Below are 26,561 nucleotides of genomic sequence, written 5' to 3' on the forward strand. Positions count from 1 at the left end.
CAGTTGCCTTTAGAGGAAAAAAGCACATTGTTCACACTCTAAAAGAAGTATTTTTAAAATTGGTTCTCCCATAAATTCATACATGGCCTTTGAAATTCTTCCTGGTTCTTTCACAATTACAGCACAGTGCATCGATACCTGTGCTTGTTTGTATTGGTTGAATGTGATGATACATGAGCACATACACAGCCTGCAGAATTGTGTTTGTCTGCAGGGTGAATTCCTGCACTGTGTTATCATAGAAAATAGTGGAATCCCACTTGCACTTCCATTGGGGAGGCTGCCAGAGGGTCTGCCAACCTGGACATCCTCCCAATATACAGTAGAGGAGGAGAAAGAGCATACGTTATCATTTAGTTGGTTGACCGTATTAAAGAAGGAGCATCAGCCACCATCGTTTTAATTTTTTCAGATCTCATTATTATTAGACTTAATATAGCCATCCACCCCAGTGGACTGAACCTGTTTTGCTGTTAGTCACAGCAGTCGAATTGTGCTGGCATTCTGGTACATTTATGCATCCCCACAAAGCCTCATATCTAACGTGAACAGAATGGTAATTGCTGCCAAAATATTATTTTATAGAAAAATTCTGCTAGGTATTCTTAATTTATCATTTCCCGGTTAAGAAATAGGAGAAAAAAGAATTCTTCCAACTTTATGAATAAGTATTTCCTAGGTTTTTTGAAAATGCATTTTGTGAAAAGGTGCAGAGTTATAACTTACTGTAATTTATATACTTGACACATATAAATATAGTTTTGCAGCAACTGCAATCTTACTGTTGGTAATTGAAAATCTGTGACACTGATTAAAAATTGAGGTGACAAAGTCAAAAGATAAGCATGACAATAATTACCCTCTGTTGTAGAACTCTTCTCTGTTTGAAGACACTAAGATTAGACATATCCAGCATAATCCAGCTTGATTTTGAAGGAACATCTCTTCTAGTACTGAAGTTTTTCATTGAAGAAGAAGAAATTGGACCACTGAAGAAGATTTACTGGTCCTCATGCATCCCAACAGCTGTTTTACCTCTCTGTTCTCCATTACTGGCCCTGCTGTAAAGAGGTTGTTGGATTGGAAGCAAGGAGATGAGGAGGAGAAGTGGGCTGAAATGGCCGTGGATTCCTTGGTCAAGAAGCTGATGAAGAAAAGTGGTGCCTTGAGGGAACTGGAGAGAGCCCTGAGCTGTCCTGGGCAACCCAGCAAGTGTGTGACCATCCCCCACTCCTTGGATGGAAGGATGCAGGTCTTCCACCGCAAAGGGTACCCACATGTCATCTACTGCCGAGTGTGGCGCTGGCCTGACCTGCAGTCTCAGCATGAGTTGAAACCCCTGGCCTGCTGTGAATTCCCCTTTGGTTCCAAGCAGAAGGACGTCTGCATCAACCCTTACCATTACCAAAGGGTGAAAGCTCCAGGTGATTTGGTCAGGTGCATGTTTAGGAAAGGGCAACCTTGTCTGAAAAAAAAGGGAGTTGCACAGAAGCTATGATTGCAAGAAGGAGATCAAAGATTCAAGAGGCAGACTTAGTTACGGTTAGATCACCCAAGTCCCAGAGAAGAAAAGAGGGATTCAGACCCTACTCTTATTACTAGGAATGAGCATATCTTGACAACAGGCATGCAAAGAGTTGAAATTCACTCCTGGGACCAGTTCATTGTTACTACAAGTGCAACGGTTGTATTTACAGAATGATTTTGTGTGTGTGTGTGTGTGTGTGTGTGTGTGTAACGGGAAGGTGGGTACCTAGTTGTTGGAACTCCAGGACACTTTATGATGGTCTCATCACTGATATGGGTAGGCAGGAGGAGAGGATGCCTTGCTGGTCTGGGTGGTAATTATTTTCATAAAGGCTGCAACAGCAATTCCTGTTATTCTGTTTCTGGAAAGAACTTCACTCCATACTTTATATAGGAAGTGGAGGCAATGGAAATACTGGCATAATGGGCAGAAGAACAGGAAATGAACATCTGTGCTGGCAGTAGTAATGACCCCCCCCAATAGGCCCAGGTTAGATTGTCTTCTCTCTTAGTTGCTGTGATGTGACCTCTTGTAGGCTATTTATTTTATATAACTGTTTACATTTTATGAAAGTTTTCAGTATCATGGATGAAATGGCAGAAAATACTGTAGCAGTAATAAGTGATATATTGATATTAAAATTAGTGTCCCAGACAATTTTGCAAAGCATCTTTTTATAACTGCAGGTGAATTTTAATGATGGAAACAAGAATTTGCTCAACAAATTGTTCAACTGCAATTAGCCTCAGTGAATTCTACCAACATATTTAGCCTGTTTGTTTTGTCATGTAAACTGGTCTGCTGTCTGCCAGATATGAAAATAAAAAACAAAAAGTTGTATGCTTTTTTAAACCCATTAGGATGCCACACTGTGACCATAGTGAACTAGCAAAAGCAGATGCTGAAAAGCTGGTAATTGTCTGCCCCTGGCCAGTGCCTCTCCCTGTGTTTTGTGCTTGTCCAAGGTGCTGGAATAGTAAGGTCCCTTTGCTCCCTACTTAGGACGCACTGAATGTTATGCAGGAAAGATATGATTGAAATCACCAACAGAGAACTCTAGATGATAGAGCTATATAATTCAGCACCATTTGGTTCTTAACTTTATTGTTTTCAGCCATCAAGTCATTCTTGACTCAGGGTGAGTGCCTGGAGAAATCCCTGCAGATTCTTTAACTCTTCACCTTGTCATCATTTTCCCACATTATATATTTATGTATATGTATGTATGCCTGCCTGCCTGCCTATCTGTCTGTCCGCCTGCCTATCCATCCATCCATCCATCCATCCATGTCATAGTCATCTATCTCCTGTTATCTATCAACCAATCAATCTATTTAACAATCTTTACCTTTCTCTTATCTACCATCTCTGTCATCAATCTTCTATCACCTATTTAACAATCAGTCCATCCATTCATCCATCCACCTGTCTGTCTTTCTCCCTCTCCCCCCCTCTCTCTCTCTGTGTATGTGTGTGTGTATACACACACACACACACATATACTGTATGTATCATGCCTGTCTATATTATCTATCTAATCAATATTTATAATCTGTCTATATCTTCTATCTTCTGTCATTTCTACCTATTGGTCTCTCTACCATTTCTATTTATCTAGCATTGTAATCTCTCTTTCTCTCTCATCTATTTCTTCTCTCTAATGTATATATCATCTTTATTTAATCTATATCTATGCCTGACTCCAAAGAGCTTCTTACTACTTTCAAAACTTCTGTTGTAGTGTTGCCTCCAGTGTTGGTTCCTAGACAGAGTGAATTCAACCCACAGTTCAGCCTCCTTAACATATTCCAAAGTGCGTCTCTTGAGAGTGAACAACAGATGCCAAACAGTGCAACTCAGCCTGATCCTCAGCATGCAAAGCAGCCTTCCTACACCCCTTTCCCAGCATCTCACAATATGCCCACTCCATCAACAAGCAACGTGGGCTACCCAGTCAGCCCAGGAAGTGCAGCTGCTCCAGGAAGGCCTTTTCAGCTCACAGGTATGCAAAACAGGACTGAACACTTAGTGGGGTTGAGTTTATTGCTACCTCTCTTTAGCAAATGCAGAGTTTGGCATCATTAGACTGCAAAAAACAACATTCAGTGCTACCTACGAATTCATGCAATTCTGGTAGTAGCATCTGTGTTAAGTCTTGAGAATTTGTGTTGGAGAATGGCATGTTTATTATTTGTTTGTTTTATGTTTTTTTTAATTGCTCAGTCAGCTCTGAAGCTTCTGGACAGGTTGCAACACATTAGCATTATCAAAGCAACAATAGCAAAAAGGAATAATGGATGAAAGTGTTAAACCAGAGCAAGCAGTCAGGTCCAGTTCTCTTAGTCACAGAAGTGCTGATTGACTTTGGGCCACTTGCTCAGTCTAGTAGTCTAACTCATAGGATTATTATTTTTTTGTACGAAAAAATAGTATGTGTGTTTTCTGAGCTCCTGTTGCAAAATTGGGGTATACATTCAATTGATTTATTCAGACAGTCAAGGGTAACCTTAATACAACAGTGTTCTAGGAAATGTTAAAAAAACAATAGATAATCTGACATATTTGGGCTGTTGTGGTTCTGACAGATGAAACTCTTCAAAGAACTTCGAGGCATTGTTTACCTTAAAGAATCTTTATTTCAGCAGCATAGCATCGGCACTAACATAATTGAAGCCAAAAACTGAGTTCCTCTCCCCTGAGCACATAGTATCAAAGCACAATTCCCTCCCTCAATTAACAGTCATAAATCACATTCCCCAATTAATTTGAAATGTGGGCTTCTCCTCCAGCTCTCCAGCCCGCCAATTCTTTAACATCACTTATTTCAATAACCTTGGTTCTCGCACTAGGTTTAGAACTGTTATGTCTAGCTAAACTCTCATGCACATTCCTCCCCCTCCCCAGCATCATCTAACTCTTAAGAGCAAAAGCAAAAGAAGAAAATGGTTGCATCTCCATCTGTTGTCAATGCACAAACATCCGATGTTAGCAGCGTTGACATGGGCTTTGTTTGCATGGCAAATGAAGTCATTGGTAAGCATCTGATTGAATGCAATACAATTTGCTTATCCCAAAGGTATTTTTTCAGGAGGCAGCTGGACTTTCTTGTTTTCTTTGAAATGTTGCGCTTCTCATCCGAGAAGCTTCTTCAGCTCTGACTGGATGATGGGGAATGGAAGGATTTATATTGCTTGCAGACAGCTGGTCATTTGCATGCTTTTAGAGAGTCATTGGGGCCATTTGGGGTTTACCTGTGTCCTCAGGGTCACCTGAGTATTGCAAATGTGTGTGGAGCCCTCTTGGCTGCAGGATGTTTTCTGCCCTGGGTCCCTTCACTGTAGAAGACAGGCACAGGCTGTTGGGGGTGAGTCTGCGCATCTCAAACTGAAGCGCAAATGGTTCCTGTAGTTTGCAATGTTTTCTGAAAATCCATTCATACTCCCGCATCATTCAAAGGACAATACAGACTCCAGTTGTCTCCTGAAAAAACATCTATGGGACAACCATGACCTGGATGACAGAATCTCCATCGACATTGACAATTTCCTTAGTAAATATCTATGGTCTCTGCGTTCATTTTCTTTTATTTATATAGGCTGGTCATAAAACAGCTTTCTTTTTTCAGCTGCCGCATCTCTTCCACCTTCTAATGCCGAAGAGATGCCAATAAAGCCCAGTGAATGCCCTGCACAGGAAGTCTCAGACAATTCATCAACACCCCCATTGCCCATTGGAGGTAAAGCTGGACAACCTGGAGGTATGTCAAGACCTGTGTTTTTCCTCTAGGGAAAGATCTGCTAGTGACCCATGGATGGTTGAATTTCCTCCAAAGGGCTCTTAGGCAAAATAGTTCTGCTTAATAGAATGAAACCAGAATAGGCTTAACTTGGTTTGATTGTTGGTAGTATTGTTGAAGATTGCGGCTTCATTTGATCACAAGAAAGGCCATTGTTTAATTATGCCTTGTAGAAAGAAAAACATCTGCCATTCATTCCTGAGTATGACCCAGAGTTTCTAGTCTTGTGGAAGGAAAAACATTTTTACAGTTTTATATAAATCATGTTTTCCTGTTGCTTGCCTTATTTTACACTGTAAGGCTCATAGTTCATTCTGTTCCAAGTTCAGTAAAGGCCTCTGAGATCATAACAGAACAGTGCACATATTCTATATTTAGTCACACCATAGATGAAAATAGAAACATTATAGGATGAGAAAGGAGTATTAGGTAGGTTCACTGCCTTGAATTACTTACAAAGTTAGGATAAAAGTAAATAAAATAATATTTTGATTACTATGATGATGTTCACTTTTTAAAAGTAACTCAGTTAATTACGCTAATTAGCACAACACAGTAATTTACCTTGCATTTTTATCATCGTCCTTTCTAGTAGTTCCCAACTTACAACTATTCATTTAACAACTAAAAAAAAAGATTTATGACTGGTCCACGCACTTATGACCATTGCAGCATCCCTATGGTCACTTGATCAGAATTTGGGCACTTGGCTACCAGCATGTATCTATGACGGTTGCAGCATCCCAGGGTCACATGAGCACCATTTGCAACCTTCCTAAGGGGCTTCTGACAAAATCAATAAGGGAAGCCAGATTTGCTTATCAACTGAGTGTCATTCAAAAAATTCAGTGATTCGCTTAACAACTGGGGGGGGGGAGGGGGGAAAGGTTATGAATCTTGAGTCAGGTGTGACTCATTCACGACCATATTGCTTAGCAATGAAACTTTCAGTCCCGACTGTGCTCATAAATCAAGGATTACCTGTATATCTCTTTTCTGTTCTGGCAGTGCCAGCTGTTTAAATGTGTATGTAAAGAGTGTATTTCGACATGAAACAAATCACATTGCTATTATTGCGTTTCTGTCGACATACACCTGTGAAACCTTCTTCCAGATGTCCAACCTGTGAGATATGAGGAACCAGAGCAGTGGTGCTCAATTGCCTATTATGAACTCAATACAAGAGTAGGAGAGACTTTTCAGGCCTTTTCTCGAAGTATACTAATAGATGGCTTTACAGATCCTTCAAACAAGGACCGCTTCTGCCTTGGATTGCTCTCTAACGTTCACAGGAACTCTTCCATAGAAAGCACCCGGAACCACATCGGAAAAGGTAATTGCAGAGAAACACTGATGAGAAATGCCTCAGTTCAAAACTTGACATCAGTACCTAGGAAAATCCTGGAAAAGATACTCAAGCAGTGGATTTATGAACATCTAGGAAGGAATAAGGCGATCACTAGAAGCCAGCATAGGTTTATTAAAAACAGATCATGCCAAACAAGTCTTATGGCCTTCTTTGATAAAGTGATTGAATCAGTGCATCAAGGAAATGCTGTGGATATAGTATACTTGGACTTTAATAAGGCATTAGACCAGAGCCTATTTCAAGGTAGGACAGAAGAATGTGGGATAGACACATCAGATGGATTCACAATTGGCTGACCAAATGCATCAATCACTGGAACTATATCTACATGGAGGGAAACATGCAGTGGGGTACCTCAACATTCTGTCTTGGGCCCGGTGCACTTTTAACATCTTCATAAATGATCTAGACACAGGGATAAAAGGGGAACTCATCAGATTTACAGATGACACCAAGCTGGGGGAGGGATTGCCACCACTTTTTAAAAATAGACTCAAGATTCAGAAGGATCTTGACTTGGGTATATCTGGACCTATCCAACATGATCAGTTCAGTGGTGACAAAAGTAAGGTCCTGCACTTAGGAAGGAAAAAACAAATGCGCAAGGATAGAATAGCGATACCTGACTCAACAGTAGAATTGTGAAAAAGATCTAGGTGCCCTAGTGGACCACTACTTAAGTATGTGCCAACAGTGTCTGCAATTACCAAAAAAGCTCAGGCAATCCTAGGCTGCATCAAGAGGGGTAGAATCACATCAAGTGATCATAATGTTTTATACTGTACTGGTGAGATCACACTTGGAATACTGTGTCCGATTCTGGTCACCAAGATATCAAAAAGGTGCTTGAGACCCTAGAAAGAGTGCAAAGCAACCAAGATGATAAGGAGTCTGGAGGCTAAGGGAACTAGGCATTTCTAGCTTAACAAAGAGAAGGCTTAGGGGAGAGACGATGGCAGTCCTCCGATACTTGAAGGGCTGTCACAGTGAAGAGGGCATCAATTAATTCCCCAAAGGACCTGTGGATAGGAGAAGAAGCAATGGATGGAAGCTTGTCAGCTGAAGACTTGATCTGGAGTTAAGAAGAAATTTTCTGACAGTGAGAACAATTAGTCAATGGACAGCTTGCCTCTTGGAGTTGTGAATGCTCCATCACTGGAGGTTTTCAAGAAAAGACTGGACAGCCACTTTAGTATATAGCTTGGAAATATCCTGGTGGTTTAGTACCAAACACAAGCGAGGTTTGATCCTGCTTCATGGGAGGATGAATCAAGGGGGACCAGGTGCTGCCAGCTATAATAGATCCACCTGTGGAAAATTTAAGGGAGACAGAAATCCTTAGCAAAATCCATGAGTGGACTCTGAAAGCTTTAATGTCAATAGACAGAGCCCTTTCAGAAATTGTAAATTTTAATAGAACCACACAGGAAGATTAGGCCAGAGGAAGAACCAATTGCACATCTGATAGCCCTCTTTCATTCCACACCATCTCACATGCCAGTCCAAGTCTCAGTGTGGTATCTGTTCAGGGAGGGCATCCTCAATGGCTCACAACAAGCTTTTCTTTGGACTGCAAGAAAATCAATGAAATTGTGACTGGCTTGGCTTAGCTTTTTTGAAGGACCTCACAAGATAGTAATATTTCTAATAGATTGATGTACATGAAAGGAAAGGTGGGATGTCTGAGCAGGAGAGAAACTATGATTGCCACCCTTGGAAAAGGGACAGAGAGTGAAGATGGTCTGGCCAGCAAAGTCTTAACCCCTCAGGATGATGAGCAAGCCCAAAATTGACACAAGGTTACCCAGGTAGAAACATGGAAGCCAACTGGAGCATTTTGCTCTCCATAGAAGTGACCAAGCTGGTTAATTAGAACAGAAAGACTCTCAGATCCATGGTTAGTCAAAAGTACACTTTACTAAAGTCAAGTGGTTAGAGAAGCGAAGTTGGATCTGAGGTTTTTGCACCCAAAGCCTACGGTTAACATTCCCTTGTTCCCACCTTCCCCCATGGTTACCCACAAGTGTCCAGTTAGGTCAGACATGTCAAACACAAGGCCCGGGGGCCAGATCCGGCCTGCAAAGTGGTTTCATGCGGCCCGCGAAGCCATCCTGGAAACAGTGAGGGAACAGCCCCCACTGCCTTGGCCCTGGCCCAGAGACCCTCAGATTTGTCCCACTCCTGCCCAGGCCCCCATAGGCACCCTTGATGCCAACGATGTAGAGCTGGCCACGCCCACCCAGTAGGCCATACGCACTCTAGCCACGCCCATCCAGTAGGCCACACCCACTCAGCCCCCTGAGGGCAACCACAATGCTGATGCGGCCCTCAATGAAATTGAGTTTGACACCCCTGGCTTAGGTGCTAACAAATAGCTTGGGTAACACTCCCTGTCTTTGTGGGCTGGAGGGTTCTGCATTCCTTAGCGTGACCTTGGAATGATCAGCAGCTCTCACAGGATGCTCCAATGTTTATATTCCTCTAGTGCTACACCCCCCCCTTGTCCCATCCTGCAGCTCTCCCTCCCCGTTGAGCATGGCAGGCAGAAAGCAGGCAATGCATAGCGTGGCAGGATGGCAGCCCTGACAAGAATCCTGAAAAGATCATCACAGAGCAAAAATTGCTTCTTTAGCGTTGGGACTGCCGATGCTGCATTGAGTCTGCTTGAGTCTTGCCAACTGGTTCTGTCCGTCATGCGACAATACCCTGATCTTAGTATATCGTAAAGTGGTTTAGAACAAGAGTCTTTTTGCTTTGATTGTGTTGAAGATGACATCAGTCTTGGTCCCTCTTCTCTCCTGAAGGTGTCCACCTGTATTATGTGGGGGGAGAGGTCTTTATTGAGTGTTTGAGCGACTGCAGCATTTTTGTCCAGAGCTTGAACGCCAACCATGAGCATAGCTTCCACCCGAGCACCATCTGCAAAATCCCCAGTGGATACAGCCTGAAGGTCTTCGACAACCTGCTTTTTGCACAGCTGCTTTCCCAGTCAGTTAACTGTGGTTTTGAGACGGTCTCTGAGCTCACCAAGATGTGCATTATCCGGATGAGCTTTGTTAAAGTAAGGACTTCCTTTGTCTTGTATTATAAAGCTGAAAAATTGGGACTGGCCTCTTTGTTACGGGGACATTTTAAAAGGATGAGATGCACTAAATTTTTTATCTTCATGAAATTGCACCATAAACAAGAAGTGAAAAATTATTGCAACTCTGAAATTTGTGGCACTGTCTTGCCACTAGTGACTTCAATTACGACTGATCTCTGACAAGAGAGAATAAAAAGGGATTTCTTTAAATTTAAGTCCAAGATTATTCCAAATGAACCATACATGCCCTGGGGGACCTGACTGCTCCTTTGGCTGGCCTTTTCAGTTCTAATAATGGCAATTTTCAGTTGGGCTTTCTTATTGGCCACAGAATATGAGTTTACCTTTTCTAGGTCCTTCTCAAGAAAGCTCTTCCAACTCCCTTAGTTATGATTGTGTTTTATTTCTATATTGTCCATTATTTCTTCAAGATGGTGTGCAAAATTAGAACAGCTCTAAGTCTAAAATCCATATGCATGCTCTTTGGACTTTGGGGGACTCTCAGAACTAGAGAGTCTTCTTTCTTGGGAGTGAGACCAACTAAGCTCAGATAACTTTTCTCCAAATAATCAAGGTTAAGAACGTTGCTGATGTAAATGCTGTTATAAATGAAAAACAAGCATCCTTGGTATTTTTTCAGCTGATAGGATTTTGTGTATATGTATGTGGGTTAGGACGCTGAGCTTGTCGATCGGAAGGTCGGCAGTTTGGCAGGTCGAATCCCGAGTGCCGCGTAACAGAGTGAGCGCCTGTTACTCGTCCCAGCTTCTGCCAACCTAGCAGTTCGAAAGCACGTAAAAATGCAAGTAGAAAAATAGGGACCACTACGGTGGGAAGGTAACAGCGTTCCGTGCGCCTTTGGCGTCTAGTCATGCCGGCCACATGACCACGGAGACGTCCTCGGACAAGCGCTGGCTCTTCGGCTTTGAAACGGAGATGAGCATCGGCCCCTAGAGTTGGAAACGACTAGCACGCATGTGCGGGGGAACCTTTACCTTTACCTTATGTGTTCGTTTATATAATTTCAGCATTTAATTCCAAAAGAGCTGTACTTAATCTCTCTTTTGAGTGAGGTTTCCATTCTGGCACACATTTTGAAGATGAGATGAGCAGACAAGGTGGATTTTTATTTTTATTTGTATAGAAGCCCTTTGGGGATGTAGCCCATCACATTCACACGGTTCCAGAGGCCTTTCACACAGGCAGTGGAATCACTCTAGATATTTTCAATATAGGAAGTCTGGATCAAGTCATGGGAAGCTTGCCATCATGTTTGGGAAGACTATTTTTTACACTCCTGTGCTGCTAATGACAATAGGAAAGCTTCAGTTAGGGGATAGTGAATCCATGGGGCATTTTCTTTGCCTTTTCTATGACATACACTGGAATTGCAGAAAAGGGATTTATTGAGAAAAAGGTAGCCATGATATATAGTATTAATCTCTCATATAAGATATGTAGCTTTCATAACTTTCTGGAGACAAATTTGCTGGTGCTGGAGTGCACTTCTTTGGACACACAGATCAGGAAGACATGGGCTTTCTGCTATAGTGTGACTTCTGCAAATGAATAACTAATTAGTCAACGTTATGGTGATTAAGGACAAGGGAAAACAGCCGAACTGTCAGGCACTAAAGACCAAGTCCTCATGTAATGGTTCAATTAAACTGATTTATTGCTAAAAGCCTATACATAAGAATCTTTTCAACTAATGGCAAGCTTAATAGCAATCAAGGGTTGGGTTGGACTTACTTCACTTATAGCTACATAGGAATTCTAGGCTGATCCTTCCTTTCATTCTGCCCCCAGCTTCTGCCACCTCTTCTCCTACATCCTTCTAAGAGGAAGTTTATTCTAAACTTGATTTTTGGAAGGAGATGGTAGATCTGCTTAAAATTCCAGTTTCTGTGCTGTGATTACAGCACTCACTCTCTTCAGATTCAGGTTTAACTTTGGAAATAGAACCAAAGATTCAATATGAGAGACGATATAATAGAGACTTCACTTACATAATCATTACATCTTCAAAAAGTGGCATAATTTAAATAGCAGCATTGTGTGGATTTGCGCAGGAAAAGAATTAATGATAATCAGGCCTATCCCAGATGAAAAAACCAATTAATGAACTGAAAGTCTGGCAGATGTAACTCCATATTAGAATTCCTTAATTGTTCTTTGCTGAAGAATGCTTTGAGTTGTTGAACTAATACTAATGAGGCGATTTGCTCCAAGTCCACATATTTTTATTAGATGCATCCTAACTCTATCTACAATTCTACGTCTTGTCAGTACTTCAGAGCGCAATGGAAAGTTAATGGATGTCTTTAACTAAAATCAAGGAAGTGTTTTCCTGAATAGAATGAAGAATGTAGCCACAATTGTCTCATCCTTTCCCATTTGTTGGTCTCTTCTGTAGGGCTGGGGAGCTGGGTACCATCGCCAGGCAATCACCAGTACCCCGTGTTGGGTGGAGATCCATCTTCATGGAGCTTTGAAATGGCTGGACAGGGTGCTGAGGGAAATGGGCTCTTCAGAGGCTCCCATCTCTTCCGTTTCATAAGAATCATCTGCAATATCTGGTGGACAAACATGGCTTCAGATATATATGTTTCTGTATACATACAGTATATGTATATATACTTTGTATATCTGATATTATTTGTGTTTTTCACACTGTTTTACTACTTAAGATGGTAGTCTGTTGTGTTCTATTGATAACTTTATTTTCCCCATTTATCCTAATTATTGATAATCAAAATGAATGAGGGTAATTGTTAGTGAAAGGTAATTAACATATTGTTAATATGTGCTAACCTTTGCTTCAGTTTATAACCATAAATAAATAACCAGTTAGGTTAATGTTAAATGGTTACACCTTTTCTCTGTTGTTAAAAATGTGTGTCGACTTTATGGTGTTTTTTTTTTAAAAAGGTAAAGAGTCCATCTCCAAATTTTCATATATTTATTTAAAACATTTATATAGCTGCCCATCTTTTAGCAAACTGGATTACTCCAAATCAAAGATTAAAAGATATATAAAATTATAAAAACTAGAAAACACAAGCAATTAAAACGTTAAAAACAAATTACCTGGTGGCAATCCATGCTAACATGCAATGGATCAGGAGCGTGGCCACTTTATCTGACCTGGTAGGATTAGTAGTTGTTCTTTGGAAAAGGCAGTCCTGCAAATACAGTGAGGGGCAAAAATATATGTTCCCCTGCTGATTTTGTATGTTTGATCACTGACAAAGAATGATCCATCCATCTACTCTATAATTTTATTGGTAGGTTTATTTTAACAGTGAGAGACAGAATAACAAAAAAAAATATTCCAGAAGAAACGCATTTCAAAAAAGTTATGAAGTTCATTTATTTCAGTAATGCAACTTAAAAGGGGAAACTAATATATGAGATAGACTCATTACATGCAAAGCAAGATAGTTCAAGCTGTAATTTGTCATAATTGTGATGATTATGGTGTACAGCTCATGAAACCCCCAAATCCACAATCTCAGAAAATTAGAATATTACATGCAATCAATAAAACAAGGAGTGTACATAGAACAATATCGGACCTCTGAAAAGTATAAGCATGCATATGTACTCAGTACTTGGTTTGGACCCCTTTTAAAGCAATTACTGCCTCAATGCGGCGTGGCATGGAAGCTATCAGCCTGTGGCACTGCTGAGGTGTTATGGAAGACCAGGATGCTTCAATAGCGGCCTTCAGCTCTTCTGCATTGTTCGGTCTCATGTCTCTCGTCTTTCTCTTGGCAATGCCCCATAGATTCTCTGGGGTTCAGGTCAGGCGAGTTTGCTGGCCAATCAAGCACAGTAATCCCACGGACATTGAACCAGGTTTTGGTGCTTTTGGCAGTGTGGGCAGGTGCCAAGTCCTGCTGGAAAATGAAGTCGTCATCCCCATAAAGCTCGTCTGCGGAAGGAAGCATGAAGTGCTCCAAAATCTGGTAGACGGCTGCGTTGACCCTGGACTTAATGAAGCACAGTGGACCAACACCAGCAGATGACATGGCTCCCCAAATCAACACAGACTGTGGAAACTTCACACTGGACTTCAAGCATCTTGCAGTGTGTGCCTCTCCATTCTTCCTCCAGACTCTGGGTCCTTGGTTTCCAAATGAGATGCAAAAGTTGCTCTCATCAGAAAAGAGGACTTTGGACCACTGAGCAACAGACCAGGTCTGTTTTTCTTTAGCCCAGGTAAGACGCTTCTGACGTTTGTTGTTCAGGAGCGGCTTGACAAGAGGAATACGACACTTGAAGCCCATGGCCAGGATCAGTCTGTGTGTGGTGGCTCTTGATGCACTGATTCCAGCCTCAGTCCATTCCTTGTGAAAGTCCCCAACACTTTTGAATGGCCTTTTCCTCACAATCCTCTCCAGGCTGCGGTCATCCCTGCTGCTTGTGCACCTTTTTCTTCCACACTTTTCCCTTCCACATAACTTTCTATTAATGTGCTTTGATACAGCACTTTGGGAACATCCAACTTCTTTTGCAATTACCTTTTGAGGCTTCCCCTCCTTATGGAGGGTGTCAATGATGGTTTTCTGCACAACTGTCAGGTCAGCAGCCTTCCCCATGATTGTGATTCCTACTGAACCAGACTGAGAGACCATTTAAAGCAGGGGTGTCAAACTCAATTTCATTGAGGGCCGCATCAGTATTGCCGTTGCCCTCAGGGGGCCGGGTGGGTATGGCCAGGGTGGTCGTGGCTAGAGTGTGTATGGCCTACTGGGTGGGCATGGCTAGAGTGGCCTACTGGGTGGGTGTGGCTAGAGTGTGTATGGCCTACTGGGTGGGCATGGGTAGAGTGTGTATGGCCTACTGGGTGGGCGTGGCTAATGTATGGCCTACTGGGTGGGCGTGGCTAGAGTGCGTATGGCCTACTGGGTGGGCGTGGCTAGAGTGTGTATGGCCTACTGGGTGGGCATGGCTAGAGTGGCCTACTGGGTGGGTGTGGCTAGAGTGTGTATGGCCTACTGGGTGGGCATGGCTAGAGTGTGTATGGCCTACTGGGTGGGCGTGGCTAGTGTATGGCCTACTGGGTGGGCGTGGCTAGAGTGTATGGCCTACTGGGTGGGCGTGGTTAGTGCGCGTATGGCCTACTGGGTGGGCGTGGCCAGCTCTACATCGTTCGCATCAAGGGTGCCTATGGGGGCCTGGGCAGGAGTGGGACAGATCTGAGGGTCTCTGGCAGGAGGAGGGTCTCTGGGCCAGGGCCAAGGCAGAGGGGGCCGTTCCCTCACTGTTTCCAGGATGGCTTCACGGGCCACATGAAACCTCTTCACAGGCCGGATCCGGCCCCCGGGCCTTCTGTTTGACATGTCTGTGCTACATCTTTGAAACTGACTGGGCAATGGGGGTCATTAATGGGAATTACAGAATAACAGCTGGAAGGGAGCTTGTAGGTCTTTTAGTCCAACCCCCTGCTCAAGCAGGAGACCCTATACCATTTTTGACAAGTGGCTGTCTAGTCTCTGCTTGAAAGCTTCCAGTGATGAGGCACCCACAACTTCTGAAGGTAAGCTGTTCCATTGTTTAATGTCAGAAAATTTCTCCTTATATCTATGAGGTGGGGGAAAGTTACACTTGGGGATTTTGGTGCACGAATTTCAGTTCTGGCTTTCCTTTACTGCAATTCGCTTGACTTCTAATAAAACTATACCTTTTGCAACTAATGGAGCCAAGGATCATTTTCACCTAAGCATTCAAGCTGAGGCATGTCTGACATTAAGCCAGAACTGCATTATCAATCCACCTGGAGAGCTAACCTACCTTGGGGATTGTGCAAGTGTGCCCATCTCCAATGGAAACAGAGATGAGATAGAAACCAAGGAAGGCACTGCAGGTGTGAGGGTCCCGACCTGGGAGAGGAAACAGATCCCCGACCAGTCTAGACTAGGGGCCGGTGGGCCCAAGCTGACTCCAGAGAGTGCCCAAAGTCAACACCATGGAAACTGACACCCCCCACCCAGGTCTCCCGAAAAGTGGAGAGAGCCCTCGCCAATGGTCCCTGGGCAACAGGAAACTGGAGGAGGTCCCAGTGGAGGTACAGAGCCAAGACGACTGACCAGAGGTATGACCCAAACTGGTGCAGACTGAGAGGGACTGGAATTTGCAGACATTTTGTGCTCTGCGACCCCCCAGGAGCATTTGACTGGAGGCCAGGGCCAATAGCTGCCCTTCCCAACCCAGTGCTGCCAGCCATTGGAGCTAAAGGTGAAATTCAAGAGGAAGGTGAAACAATTGGGGGTTTTCTTCATCCAAGTCTGATGAAACACAGACCAGACCTCCCTGTCAGAACCCTTATTTCTTTTCTTCCCTATTCTTTCTCCTCATTTTCACGTACTGCCATTCTGAGGGGGGGAGGGGACCTATGGGTATTCTACAGTGTATTTCCTGTGCTTTGTTCTTTGAATTATTTCTCCGGGTGAGAATGGAATGAGCCTCTAGCAGTCTGCCTTATACCCAGGTGGAGGGAAGAAGCTGCGGAGAGACCTGACCGCCGAGAGCGGCACCTTATTGGTTCTTTCCCACAACAATTTGACACCTAAGGATTGGCTCTATTTGAACTGGCCAGATGGGCAGTTGAGGTGGGGTTTGAATGGGTTCTTTTAACCTAAAAGTTTCACACAGGAAATCCTCAGATCCTGCCTTAGTTTTCTGCTGTCAATATCTTCCAATAAAAGTTCCTGTTGAAACAATGCAAGCTTCAAGAGTTCTGCTTTCTTGGGAGGTTTAACTGAGGCAGGTCTTTACATTAGGCAGGATCTGCAAAGTGGTCAACCTGGAGGGAAGAAAACCCCTACCGTGGGGACCATGCAAGCAATGTCTAATCACAGTGGCGAGAAAGGAGAGAGAGAGAGAGCACTGGGTGGAGGCCCCCGCTAAAGGCTAACCTGAGTGACAATGGCTCCTATTCCTCCAGCTCAGCAAATGAAGGGGTGACGGGAGAACCTCATAAAACTGAGATGGTCGACTGGCGTGGGGAAGAAAGACAACTGGGAAGGAAGAGCCAGGAAAGTGACCTTCCACCATGGCAGCCATAAGCCGGAGTGGAAGCGTGAGATGGAGTGGTCACTCAACATCAGTGAGAAAAAAGATGAGAGACTGAACTGATCCGACTGCTTCCTTAAACAAGCCATATGTCATGGTTCCGACAGATGAAACTCAGATGTTTTTGCTTTTACACCATAAACGTGATGGTGGAAGCTTTCACAAACTTCAAAAAGGAAGAAACAGATCCCTGCCGGGGCTCGGTTGAATGAAGGCTGGAAGAGGAAGAGGAAAGAGGGGAGAGTGAACCTGCCAACCCTAGCACTTCTACCAGTGCCACAGAAGCCGTAGGGGCCGTGACTGCAGCAGCAACCCCAGCCTGAGCCACCCCAGCCACGGGTGACGAGTGCAGGGCCAGAAGGAGGGAAAATTGCTGCTCCAATAGAAAAACTCCCCCACTTGGCGTGAAGTATGAAGGAGACCCCCAACAACTGGGATTCTTTTTGGCTCAAGTCCTGAGCTACCTGCACGAGTATGGCCGAGAGATCCCCAGTGAGAGCGGACGGGTCAGAATTGTAACCCTGACCCTGGAAAGTGCAGCAGCCCACTGGATGATGACCGTATACAATGCTGATGCTCCCAAGCTCTGAAACTTGAACCAATTCATGTCCCTCCTGAGATGGAGATTCGAGGACCCCTTAGATGACCGGAAGGACTGCATCAAAACGGTGAGGCAGGGCCGACGCCAGGTGTCCGAATACACTGAGAGATTCCGAGACCTGGCTTGCCGTCTCAACTGGCCAGAGGAAATCTTGGTGAGCTGTTTCAAAGATGGGCTGAACAGTGATCTCTACCATGCTTGTATCACCCAAGGAGCCCTGGCTCGCCTCCACGATTGGTGCATCCTAGCTGAGCAGGCAGAGATCTACCAAGTTGAAATCAGCATCGTTTTGGTTGGGCATGGAGATGCTCTCCGACCCCGGAGGAAAAAAAAGAGAGGGAGTGAAAATCTCTGCAGCAGCGCCATGCTTAACCACTTGCTTCAAGTGTGACAAAGAAGGCTATCAAGCTGTGGAATGCTATTTGAAGACTCTGGTGAGAAAGGCAGGCCAGCCTAGGAAGGGGAGGGGAACCACTACATTGCCCCAGGGAGTCTGCAATGAAAAGCACCGAGGTTGCTGAGTCCTAGCCCCCGAAAAATTGGGAGGGGGAACTCCGACCCCACCAGAGAAGTGACTGGAGATGTCCAACATCGACTCTGATTGTGAGCCAGGCCCATGGACTCTGTAAGTGGACCAGCCCCATAGAACTGCAAAGCCCAGGGATGGAGGAGAAGATAGTCCTGAAGGGTTTACTGGACTCGGGCTGCACCAGATGCTTAACAAGCCCAACCCTAGTGGGGAATTTGGGAATTCCTGTGAGGAGATTGAAAAAGCCTATTTTGTTTGGCCAGTTAGATGGGTTCATTGCAGGGGGTGTCCTGGCTACTCTTGCCACATGGCCAGTAGAACTTACTAAGGGGGACCAAACTGAGACTGACTTTTTTAGTGGCCCCTGGCATGGAATGGCCTCTGATCTTAGGAATGGCGTGGTTAAAAAAGTGGAACCCGCGGGTGAATTGGGAAGACAGGAGAACTGAGGTTCGCAAAAGGGAAGCCCCACGGGCAAGGTGGGAACCAAGGTGGGAGAGGGGAACGGAAATCCGAAGGAGCTGCAGCTGTCAATAATCAGGGATCGGAAGGCGTGCCACAAAAATACTAGGACCTAGCCAAAGTATTCAGCGAACAGAGATCCAATGAGTTTGCTCCCACAATGTCCCACAGACTGCGCCACTGAGATTGTCCTGGGAGCTAAGCTGTCTAAGCCCAAACACTACTCAATGACGCCCTGAGAGGAACTGTGTAATTTTATAGATAAAAATTTGGTGAGAGGTTTCAGTCGGCAAGACGAAATATGGCCACCCCAGTGCTGTTCCACAAAAAGAAACGGGTCTCTTCGCTTCCGCGTGGATTATAGATCTTTGAACGCAGTATTCGTTGACAATATCTACTCCTTGCCACTCATGAAAGACATGCTGGCCCCCTCGCAAAGGGAAAGATTTTTTTTTTCTTAACTGGACTTGCGAGAAGCGTACTACCAGGTTAAAATTAAGGAGGGGGATGACTGGAAGACTGCGTTAACTTCCTTCTAAGATGTTTCCAATTTAAAGACTTCCATTCGGGCTACCAGGGGTACCAGACGTTTTTATGCAGCTGATTAATGAGGTCCACCATGAGCACCTGTACAAAGAGGTTTTGGTGTATTTAATAGATTAATATCAAAACAAAAGCTGAACAAGTCAAATTAGTCAGAGCAGTTCTAAATAAGCTCCGCGCAGCTCGGCTCTACGCCAAACTTTTAAAATGCAAGTTCCATAAAGAAAAAATTGACTACTTGGGCTACCTTATTTCCCATAAAGGGATGCAAATGGACCCAGAAAAGGTGCGAGCCATACTAGAGTGGGCACCGTTATGCACCCCGAGGCAGTTGCAAAGTTTCCTGGGTTTTGCTAATTTCTACGGGCCATTCATCCCTTCTTTCATGCAAATCACACTCCCCGTTACTAACTTGCTAAAAACGAAGGGGGAGGACAAGCCAAACCCTAGCCAGCCATTGAAGTGGACGATGGAATGCCAGGTGGCATTTGAAAAACTAAAGAGACTTTTCTCTGCTGAGCCTGTGCTTAAATACCCAGATCCAGAGAAGCTGTTTGTCATTCAGGTGGATGCCAGCAACATAGCGGTGGGAGCACTGCTACTCCAGGAAAACCAGGAAGGTCAGTTGCAAATTTGCGCCTACCCTGAAAGAAACTCACGGAGACTAAAGAACGATGGGCAGTGTGGGAAAAGGAAGCATATGCCATGTGCTGGCTGGGCCCTCCTCACTTGGAGACAATTCCAGGAGGAGAACAAGATCCCCTTTCAGGTATGGACTGATCACAAAAATCTTGAAGCATTGAAAACTCCAAGGAAGCTGTCCCCCAAACAAGCTTGGTGGGCCCCAAACTTCCATCAATTCAATTTTACTATCCAGTATTTGCCTGGGAGAAAAAACTTCCTAGCAGATGTCCTGTCAAGAATGCCCCAACACAACAGCGCAAAAGCCAGCGTGGTCAAACCACTGCTGCCCACAAAACTAGTTACCATAAGGGTGCAAGCAAAGGGTCTGCCCCACCCAGACAGCATAGCAGGCGTGGAATTTAATTTAATTTTAATTTTAATTTAATTTTAATTCCATTTATATCCCGCCCTTCTCCGAAGACTCAGGGCGGCTTACAAGCTTAGCAGTAGCCTTCATTCTATGTATATGCCTGCTTATTAGGGCTTTCACTCACACACCCCAAGCGGCATTATTACAAAGTCAGCTTATTGCCCCCAACAATCTGGGTCCTCATTTTACCTACCTGGGAAGGATGGAAGGCTGAGTCAACCTTGAGCCTGGTGGGATGCGAACCTGCACTAATTGCAGGCAGCTGGTGTTACTTAAGGAGGCATTAGCCCACTGCTCCACCAAGGCTCTTAGGCAAGCGCTGGAAAAGAATTAGTGGTTCCTTAGTCACAAAAATCTGTTCAGTGAACAATGGACTGCCGTGATTGGGGGGGAAATTATATGTCCCCACAACTCAGATTAAAATTCATGCAATTTTGCCATTACTCAAAGTTGGCTGTGCACTTTGAATTCATGAAAACCCCTCCACCTAATAAAGAGACAATTCTGGTGGCCGTCCCTAAAGAAGGACATTGAAAACTATGTAGCTAGTTGTCCCATTTGTGCAGTAGCAAAGCGGAGGCAAGGGAAAAGGCGTGGCCATTTACAGATGCTGGTGAGCCCTTCAACACTCTGGAGAGAGATTTCTATGGACTTTATTATGGAGCTACCGGAGAGTGCTGGAAAAATTGTCATTTGGGTAGTGACAGATTTATTTTCCAAGCAGGCCCACTTTATACTTTACCAAAAAATCCCAACTGCTAAAGCCTTGGCTAAGCTGCTTGTGCAGCACATCTATTGGCTACACTCCGTTCCAGGTCACTACAGGAAAGAGCTTCAACCCGATGCCTGACTTGCCAGCCAATGAACCTACCATCCCTTCCCTGAAGGAGTGGATCACACAGTTGCAAAATATGTGGCCAGTGGTCAGAAAGGCGTTAGATAAGGCTAGAGAAGCTTATAAAGCACAGGCAGACAAGAAACGAGTGGAGCCAAATCCTTTCAGGGTGGAGGACAGGATCTCTCTCTCCACCAGGTTTTTGAAGACTTTACAACCTTCATTTGTGGGACCCTTCCCAATCAAACGCATCATTAACCCAGTCACAGTAGAGCTGGAACTTTGTAAGACATTAAGACAAGCTCATCCGGTGTTTCACTGGAGCTTACTAAAGCCAGAGTTGAGCTCACCCTTAAGGCCACCTGCACCACCTGCACCTCCCCCACCAGAGCCTATTATGGTGGAAGGAGAGCAACACTTTGAGATTAAAGAGATTCTGCCTTATTTTCCTGCTGTCGATATCTTCCAATAAAAGTTCCTGTTGAAACAACGCAAGTTTCAAGAGTTCTGCTTTCTTGGGAGGTTTAACTGAGGCAGGTCCTTACATTTCCAGACAATGAAGCCGGTGTGTGCTATGTCACAAGAGCCCTAGAAGGTGAAGTGGCTAACTGGATTGTGGGGCTACAAGATGAGGATACCGAAGAACTACACAATTTGGTGACTTCATGAGCGCCCTGAGACAATGGTTTGAGGATCTGTGGGCAGATACCGGTGGAAGGGTGAAAAGAGGAACTAGAACCATCGAGCAAGGCAAGTGATCTGTCGCAGCCTACATCCAGCAATTCCGGGGGGCTAACAGCAAACTTCTGGGTTGGCCCCAAGAAATACTACTGGAGCTGTGCAAACTCGCTCTGCTTGCACAAAAGGAAAGCCGAGTTAGCACTCCTCCTTTCCATGGAGGAAAAAAGGGAGACCCCCGCATCCCAAGGGAATACTAGACTCTAAAGGTGTTTGGTGAGTGGGAATCAGGTATACTCCTCTCTCATTGCCCCATGGATTGGACCATCAAAATATTGCCTGGGGCTACGTTACCCAAACTTAAGCTTTATTCAATCACACCAAGAGAAGTGGATGTACTCAGAGAATTCATTGGCAAAAACCTAGCCACGGGGACAAGGCAGCACCTGTCTTATTTTGGGAGAAGAAAGATGGTTCCTAAGTTTGAGGACATAATGGCATTTGTATGGAGAACATATAACCTTTACCTTTAATGAGAGACATTCTAGCCCTTCTGTCCAAAGGTAAATTCTTCACTAAGCTGGACCTAAGAAAAGCATATTATCAGGTGCGAATCAAAGAGGGAAATGAGTGGAAGACAGCATTCAACTGCCCACTAGTTTTTTTCCAATCCTGGGTCCTCCCGTTTGGCTTATAAGGGGCACCTGCTGTATTTAAGTCTAGTGCACCCAGACTAGACCAAATCCCTGCTAGGATCCTATTACAATCTACTGCTAGCAGCTGGTTGTCCACCAAAACACCTGGACTGATCACAAGTGGTGTTTCTGCTCAAGATGGAGAACCCAGTAACTCCAGGAGACTTCAGCCACAAGAAAAAATATTCTCCTAAAAGCAACAGCTCAAAATTTCAGAGAAATCAGGAAGGGGTCTGAAGTACTGAACCAGATTGCCTGTGACTTACTATCAGGTGAGATTACCCACATGCGCTATAGGGCCCTATTAAGAGATCATGCTCAGCGTTGTTTCCCGCACACATGGAAGCCATCTGCATCTCGGCCCACAAATGCAACTCATCAATGGAGCAAGAGAACTATACATACAGCGAATGATGCCATCATTCAACAACTCGACAAATTCCAGAGACAAGATGAGGCGTCCACTTTTTTATCTGGGCAATGGGAGCATGCGTATCATGGCCCTGTGCCAGTACCACCAGAGATGGATAAATATTGGTCGATAATGTTTGAAACCCCAAAAGAGTGGAGCCAGGTGCCAAAGAGAATGGCTGTACCGGGACGGCGCTCTGGATAAGAATGTCACTTTTACAGCCCATTCCCATCGCCCGGCAGATTTTTCGAAGTCCCAGGTCCCTCGGAGGGGGATCAGAAGAAAGAGGCGTTCTGCGGAGCGGTCCTAGATGGCGGTCGGGTCCGACAGAAGCAGGAAAACCTCAAAGAAGCCGGACGGGGGAAGGAGACGGCCCAGAATGGCGGCCGCGAAGAATTGATAGCAGCTAGCTGGACAGAAAGCAACGGAGAATTAGCAGAACAATGGTGTGTTGGATCTGGTGGTGTGTATAGCTAACGACCCCGTGTGAGTGATCCGGGAAGGGAGATCTGCCCCAGAGGATTTCTAAAAAGGGAGAGGAGAAAAAGAGCCCCAGAAAGAAAAGGGTGGAACTTCCTCCCCCTTCATCAGCGGAGAAAGCAGACATTTTGAACAAGTGCTGAAGGCTGAATAGTATTGAAAGGGAGAAGGGCGACATCTACTGGCTGAGAAGAAAATAGACACAGAGATAAAACAGAAAAATAAGACTGTTCCAGAAAGAAGGAAAATCTGTGACTAAAATTAAGGGCTTATACAAATTAATAAACAGTTAAAACAAGTTCTTTCTGTGTGATAAAACTGAAAAAAACTTATATGAGAACAAGAGACTGAAAGTTTTGAGAGGGTGAGAGACTTTTTACATCTGTTGAATGCAATTATATTTATAATTGTTAAATTGTAAAGTGTACTGCCAATGAATTTATAATATTGATCACTATAATGTCAAAAGATTTAAGATCATAGCATAATATAAGTATTTAGAATCCATAAGATAACTAATCGTTGTGAATTGGGGGGCAAAGTTACTCGCGTCCGTGGCAATCCTTAAGCCACACGTGCCTCCTGGGTGGTGCTAAATGAGTAACAAACGGACTGGTTGCCAGACATCCGTGAGGATCTCCTGGCTTCACACACAACCCTACAGTCCCACAGTCCTTTTAAGGACTAAAAAAATAGCAGAAATAACAGCTATAACAAATACCAATACCAAAATGAATCGGAATATTGGAAGTTCAATATGTATATGCCAATTTAACATCAAAGGCAGTAGTAGATCAAAATGTGAACATCTTTCCAAACTACTACTTGAAAATTATGTCGATTTGGCTGTGATCCAGGAAACACGCATTGAGAACAAACAGCAGCTTAAAAGCAGAGGAAGAATACCTGGATATGACGTCTTAGGCGGTATTTTTCATCAAACTTATGGCCTGATAACATATGTGCATAATAACATTGAAAACGCATATTTATTGGAAACAAGCAGTGAGGATAACATCCACACTATCACAATTAAGATTGGAGATACCCAAGTCATGAACATCTATAAGCCCCCTACTATCTCTTGGCCTGATACAGTTCTCCCTAGGATTTCACACCTGGGCATCTACCGACAGGTCCAGAAATATTGGGACATCGACACAATTCTAACATCTTTGGCTCTATACACCACCACAATGGATTTGGAATGAAACAAACACAATGTGCTTTAACTGCAGACTGTCAGCTTTAATTTGAGGGTATTTACATCCAACTCAGGTGAACGGTGTAGGAATTATAACAGTTTGCATATGTGCCTCCCACTTGGTAAGGGACCAATAGTAATGGGACAATTGGCTTCTCAGCTGTTCCATGGACAGGTGTGTGATATTCCCTCATTACCCCAATTACAATGTGCAGATAAAAGGCCCAGAGTTCATTTCACTGAATCTGTTGCTGTCAACTCTCAAGATGAGATCCAAAGAGCTGTCACTATCAGTGAAGCAAGCCATCATTAGGCTGAAGAAACAAAACAAACCCATCAGAGAGATAGCAAGAACATTAGGCGTGGCCAAAACAACTGTTTGGAACATTCTCAAAAAGAAGGAACGCACCGGTGAGCTCAGCAACACCAAAAGACCCGGGAGACCACGGAAAACAACTGTGGTGGATGACCGAAGAATTCTTTCCCTGGTGAAGAAAACACGCTTCACAACAGTTGGCCAGATCAAGAACACTCTCCAGGAGGTAGGTGTATGTGTGTCAAAGTCAACAATCAAGAGAAGACTTCACCAGAGTGAATACAGAGGGTTCACCACAAGATGTAAACCATTGGTGAGCCTCAAAAACAGGAAGGCCAGATTAGAGTTTGCCAAACGACATCTAAAAAAGCCTTCACAGTTCTGGAACAACATCCTATGGACAGATGAGACCAAGATCAACTTGTACCAGAGTGATGGGAAGAGAAGAGTATGGAGAAGGAAAGGAACTGCTCATGATCCTAAGCATACCACCTCATCAGTGAAGCATGGTGGTGGTAGTGTCATGGCGTGGGCATGCATGGCTGCCAATGGAACTGGTTCTCTTGTATTTATTGATGATGTGACTGCTGACAAAAGCAGCAGGATGAAGTCTGACGTGTTTCGGGCAATATTATCTGCTCACATTCAGCCAAATGCTGCAGAACTCATTGGACGGCGCTTCACAGTGCAGATGGACAATGACCCAAAGCATACTGCAAAAGCAACATGTCGGGCCCCGTGGGGCCGACATTCGAGGGGGGGCCCCTCCACCCCTACAGCTCCTCCTGCCCTGCGCTCGCCGGACCCACCCTGCTCCTCGGCGGCCCGGGAGGCTCCGGAGGCTCGTTGGGCGGCTGTTTCTCCACCCTGGCTGACGGCAAGACCGGCATAAGCACCGGAACGGCTGGCGCGGCGGCTGCTGCCTCGGAAGTCCACCTCTTGTTGCCGGCCCTCCCACGGCTACAGCTGACGAGTCCACTTTCGGCGGAGCGGCCCGGGGCGCGGGATGGTTCTGCCCAGGAACTGAGGGGCCCCGCAGTCTGCCTGTTGGGGGACGGGCTCGTTCCCGCCACGGTGCCTGGGTGGCTGGGGCCCCCGAACGCCGGCGGCCACGGAGGGGACCAGGGCTGGGCGCGGCAGGGAGGGGGAGTGGGGGTGGAGCACGGTGGTGGAGGAGCACGGGCGAGGGCTTACCTGGCTAGGTGCTGGGCGAAAGGGTTTGCCGGGGAGGGGTGGGGTAGATATAGGGAATGGGAGGGCTTGGGCGTGTTTGGGTGGAGTATGGGTGGGTGCTCTGAGCATGTATATAGCAGCGTTGGCTGCGGGTAGCGGCCAACGCTGGCTTTGTTTCTTGCTGCGGCTGTTGCCTTGAGGAATAAAGTGCTTTCAGTTCGCAGTGGAGGTCTCTCGTTCCTGTTTCGGTTCTTCGCTCTGCCTGCTGCAGGATGAGTTTTGACAGAAAGCCAGCGTTACGGCCTTTCGGCTTTTCTGCTGTGTTCTATTCCTGCTTTGTGTGCCATGGCAGAAGGCTTGCAAGGGGCCGCCTTGGAAACCGGGATGGAGGAGGCCGGCGCAGCTGGGGCGGAAGCGACGCCACCCGAGGCGAAGGGAGCGGAAGACGCACAGCCGGCTGTGCGGCCTAAGGTGCGGGAAGCGCCACCAGCGGATCCTGTGACGGAGTCCCAGGGTGCCAGCAGCCAGACCCTGGGCGGGGAGTGGTGGCTGAGCTCAGTTCTGGGCCGCACGGGACTCGAGCAAGGGCGGATGGGCCAGCCCAGTGGGGCTCCGCTGGGCTGGAGGGAGCGTCGGCTAACTGAGGACAATGGCGAAGAATGGAGCTATTCAACCGCCCCTTGGAGCCAGACTATGGACGTGTTGCGTGATAGGTTTGGGG

At 45.2% G+C, this 26,561-nt stretch overlaps 2 protein-coding genes across 5 annotated transcripts in view; one reads left to right on the plus strand and one right to left on the minus strand.

Annotated features, from left to right (window-relative positions):
- Positions 1-1,012: 1,012 nt before the first annotated feature.
- On the plus strand, positions 1,013-12,353 carry LOC308672174 (mothers against decapentaplegic homolog 9-like; the record flags this gene model as incomplete). Its single annotated transcript, XM_081334865.1, has 5 exons — positions 1,013-1,424; positions 3,270-3,530; positions 6,439-6,657; positions 9,498-9,754; positions 12,195-12,353. 5 exons carry the CDS (start codon positions 1,013-1,015, stop codon positions 12,336-12,338), a joined length of 1,293 nt encoding a protein of 430 aa, XP_081190991.1. The 3' UTR covers positions 12,339-12,353.
- Positions 11,241-26,561, minus strand: part of AIRIM (AFG2 interacting ribosome maturation factor) — a 70,492-nt gene continuing 55,171 nt past the window's right edge. For 2 of the 4 annotated variants that reach the window (XM_081334796.1, XM_081334800.1), the window contains one exon: positions 11,241-12,354. The gene's annotated coding sequence lies outside the window, so the exon portion shown is untranslated. Of the gene's footprint in view, positions 12,355-21,542; positions 22,147-26,561 lie in introns of those variants that run through there. The other 2 variants (XM_081334803.1, XM_081334801.1) reach the window with 2 other exon arrangements.

Source organism: Vipera berus (assembly GCF_964194415.1).
Source record: "Vipera berus genome assembly, chromosome: 9".
Taxonomy (NCBI): Eukaryota; Metazoa; Chordata; class Lepidosauria; order Squamata; family Viperidae; genus Vipera; species Vipera berus.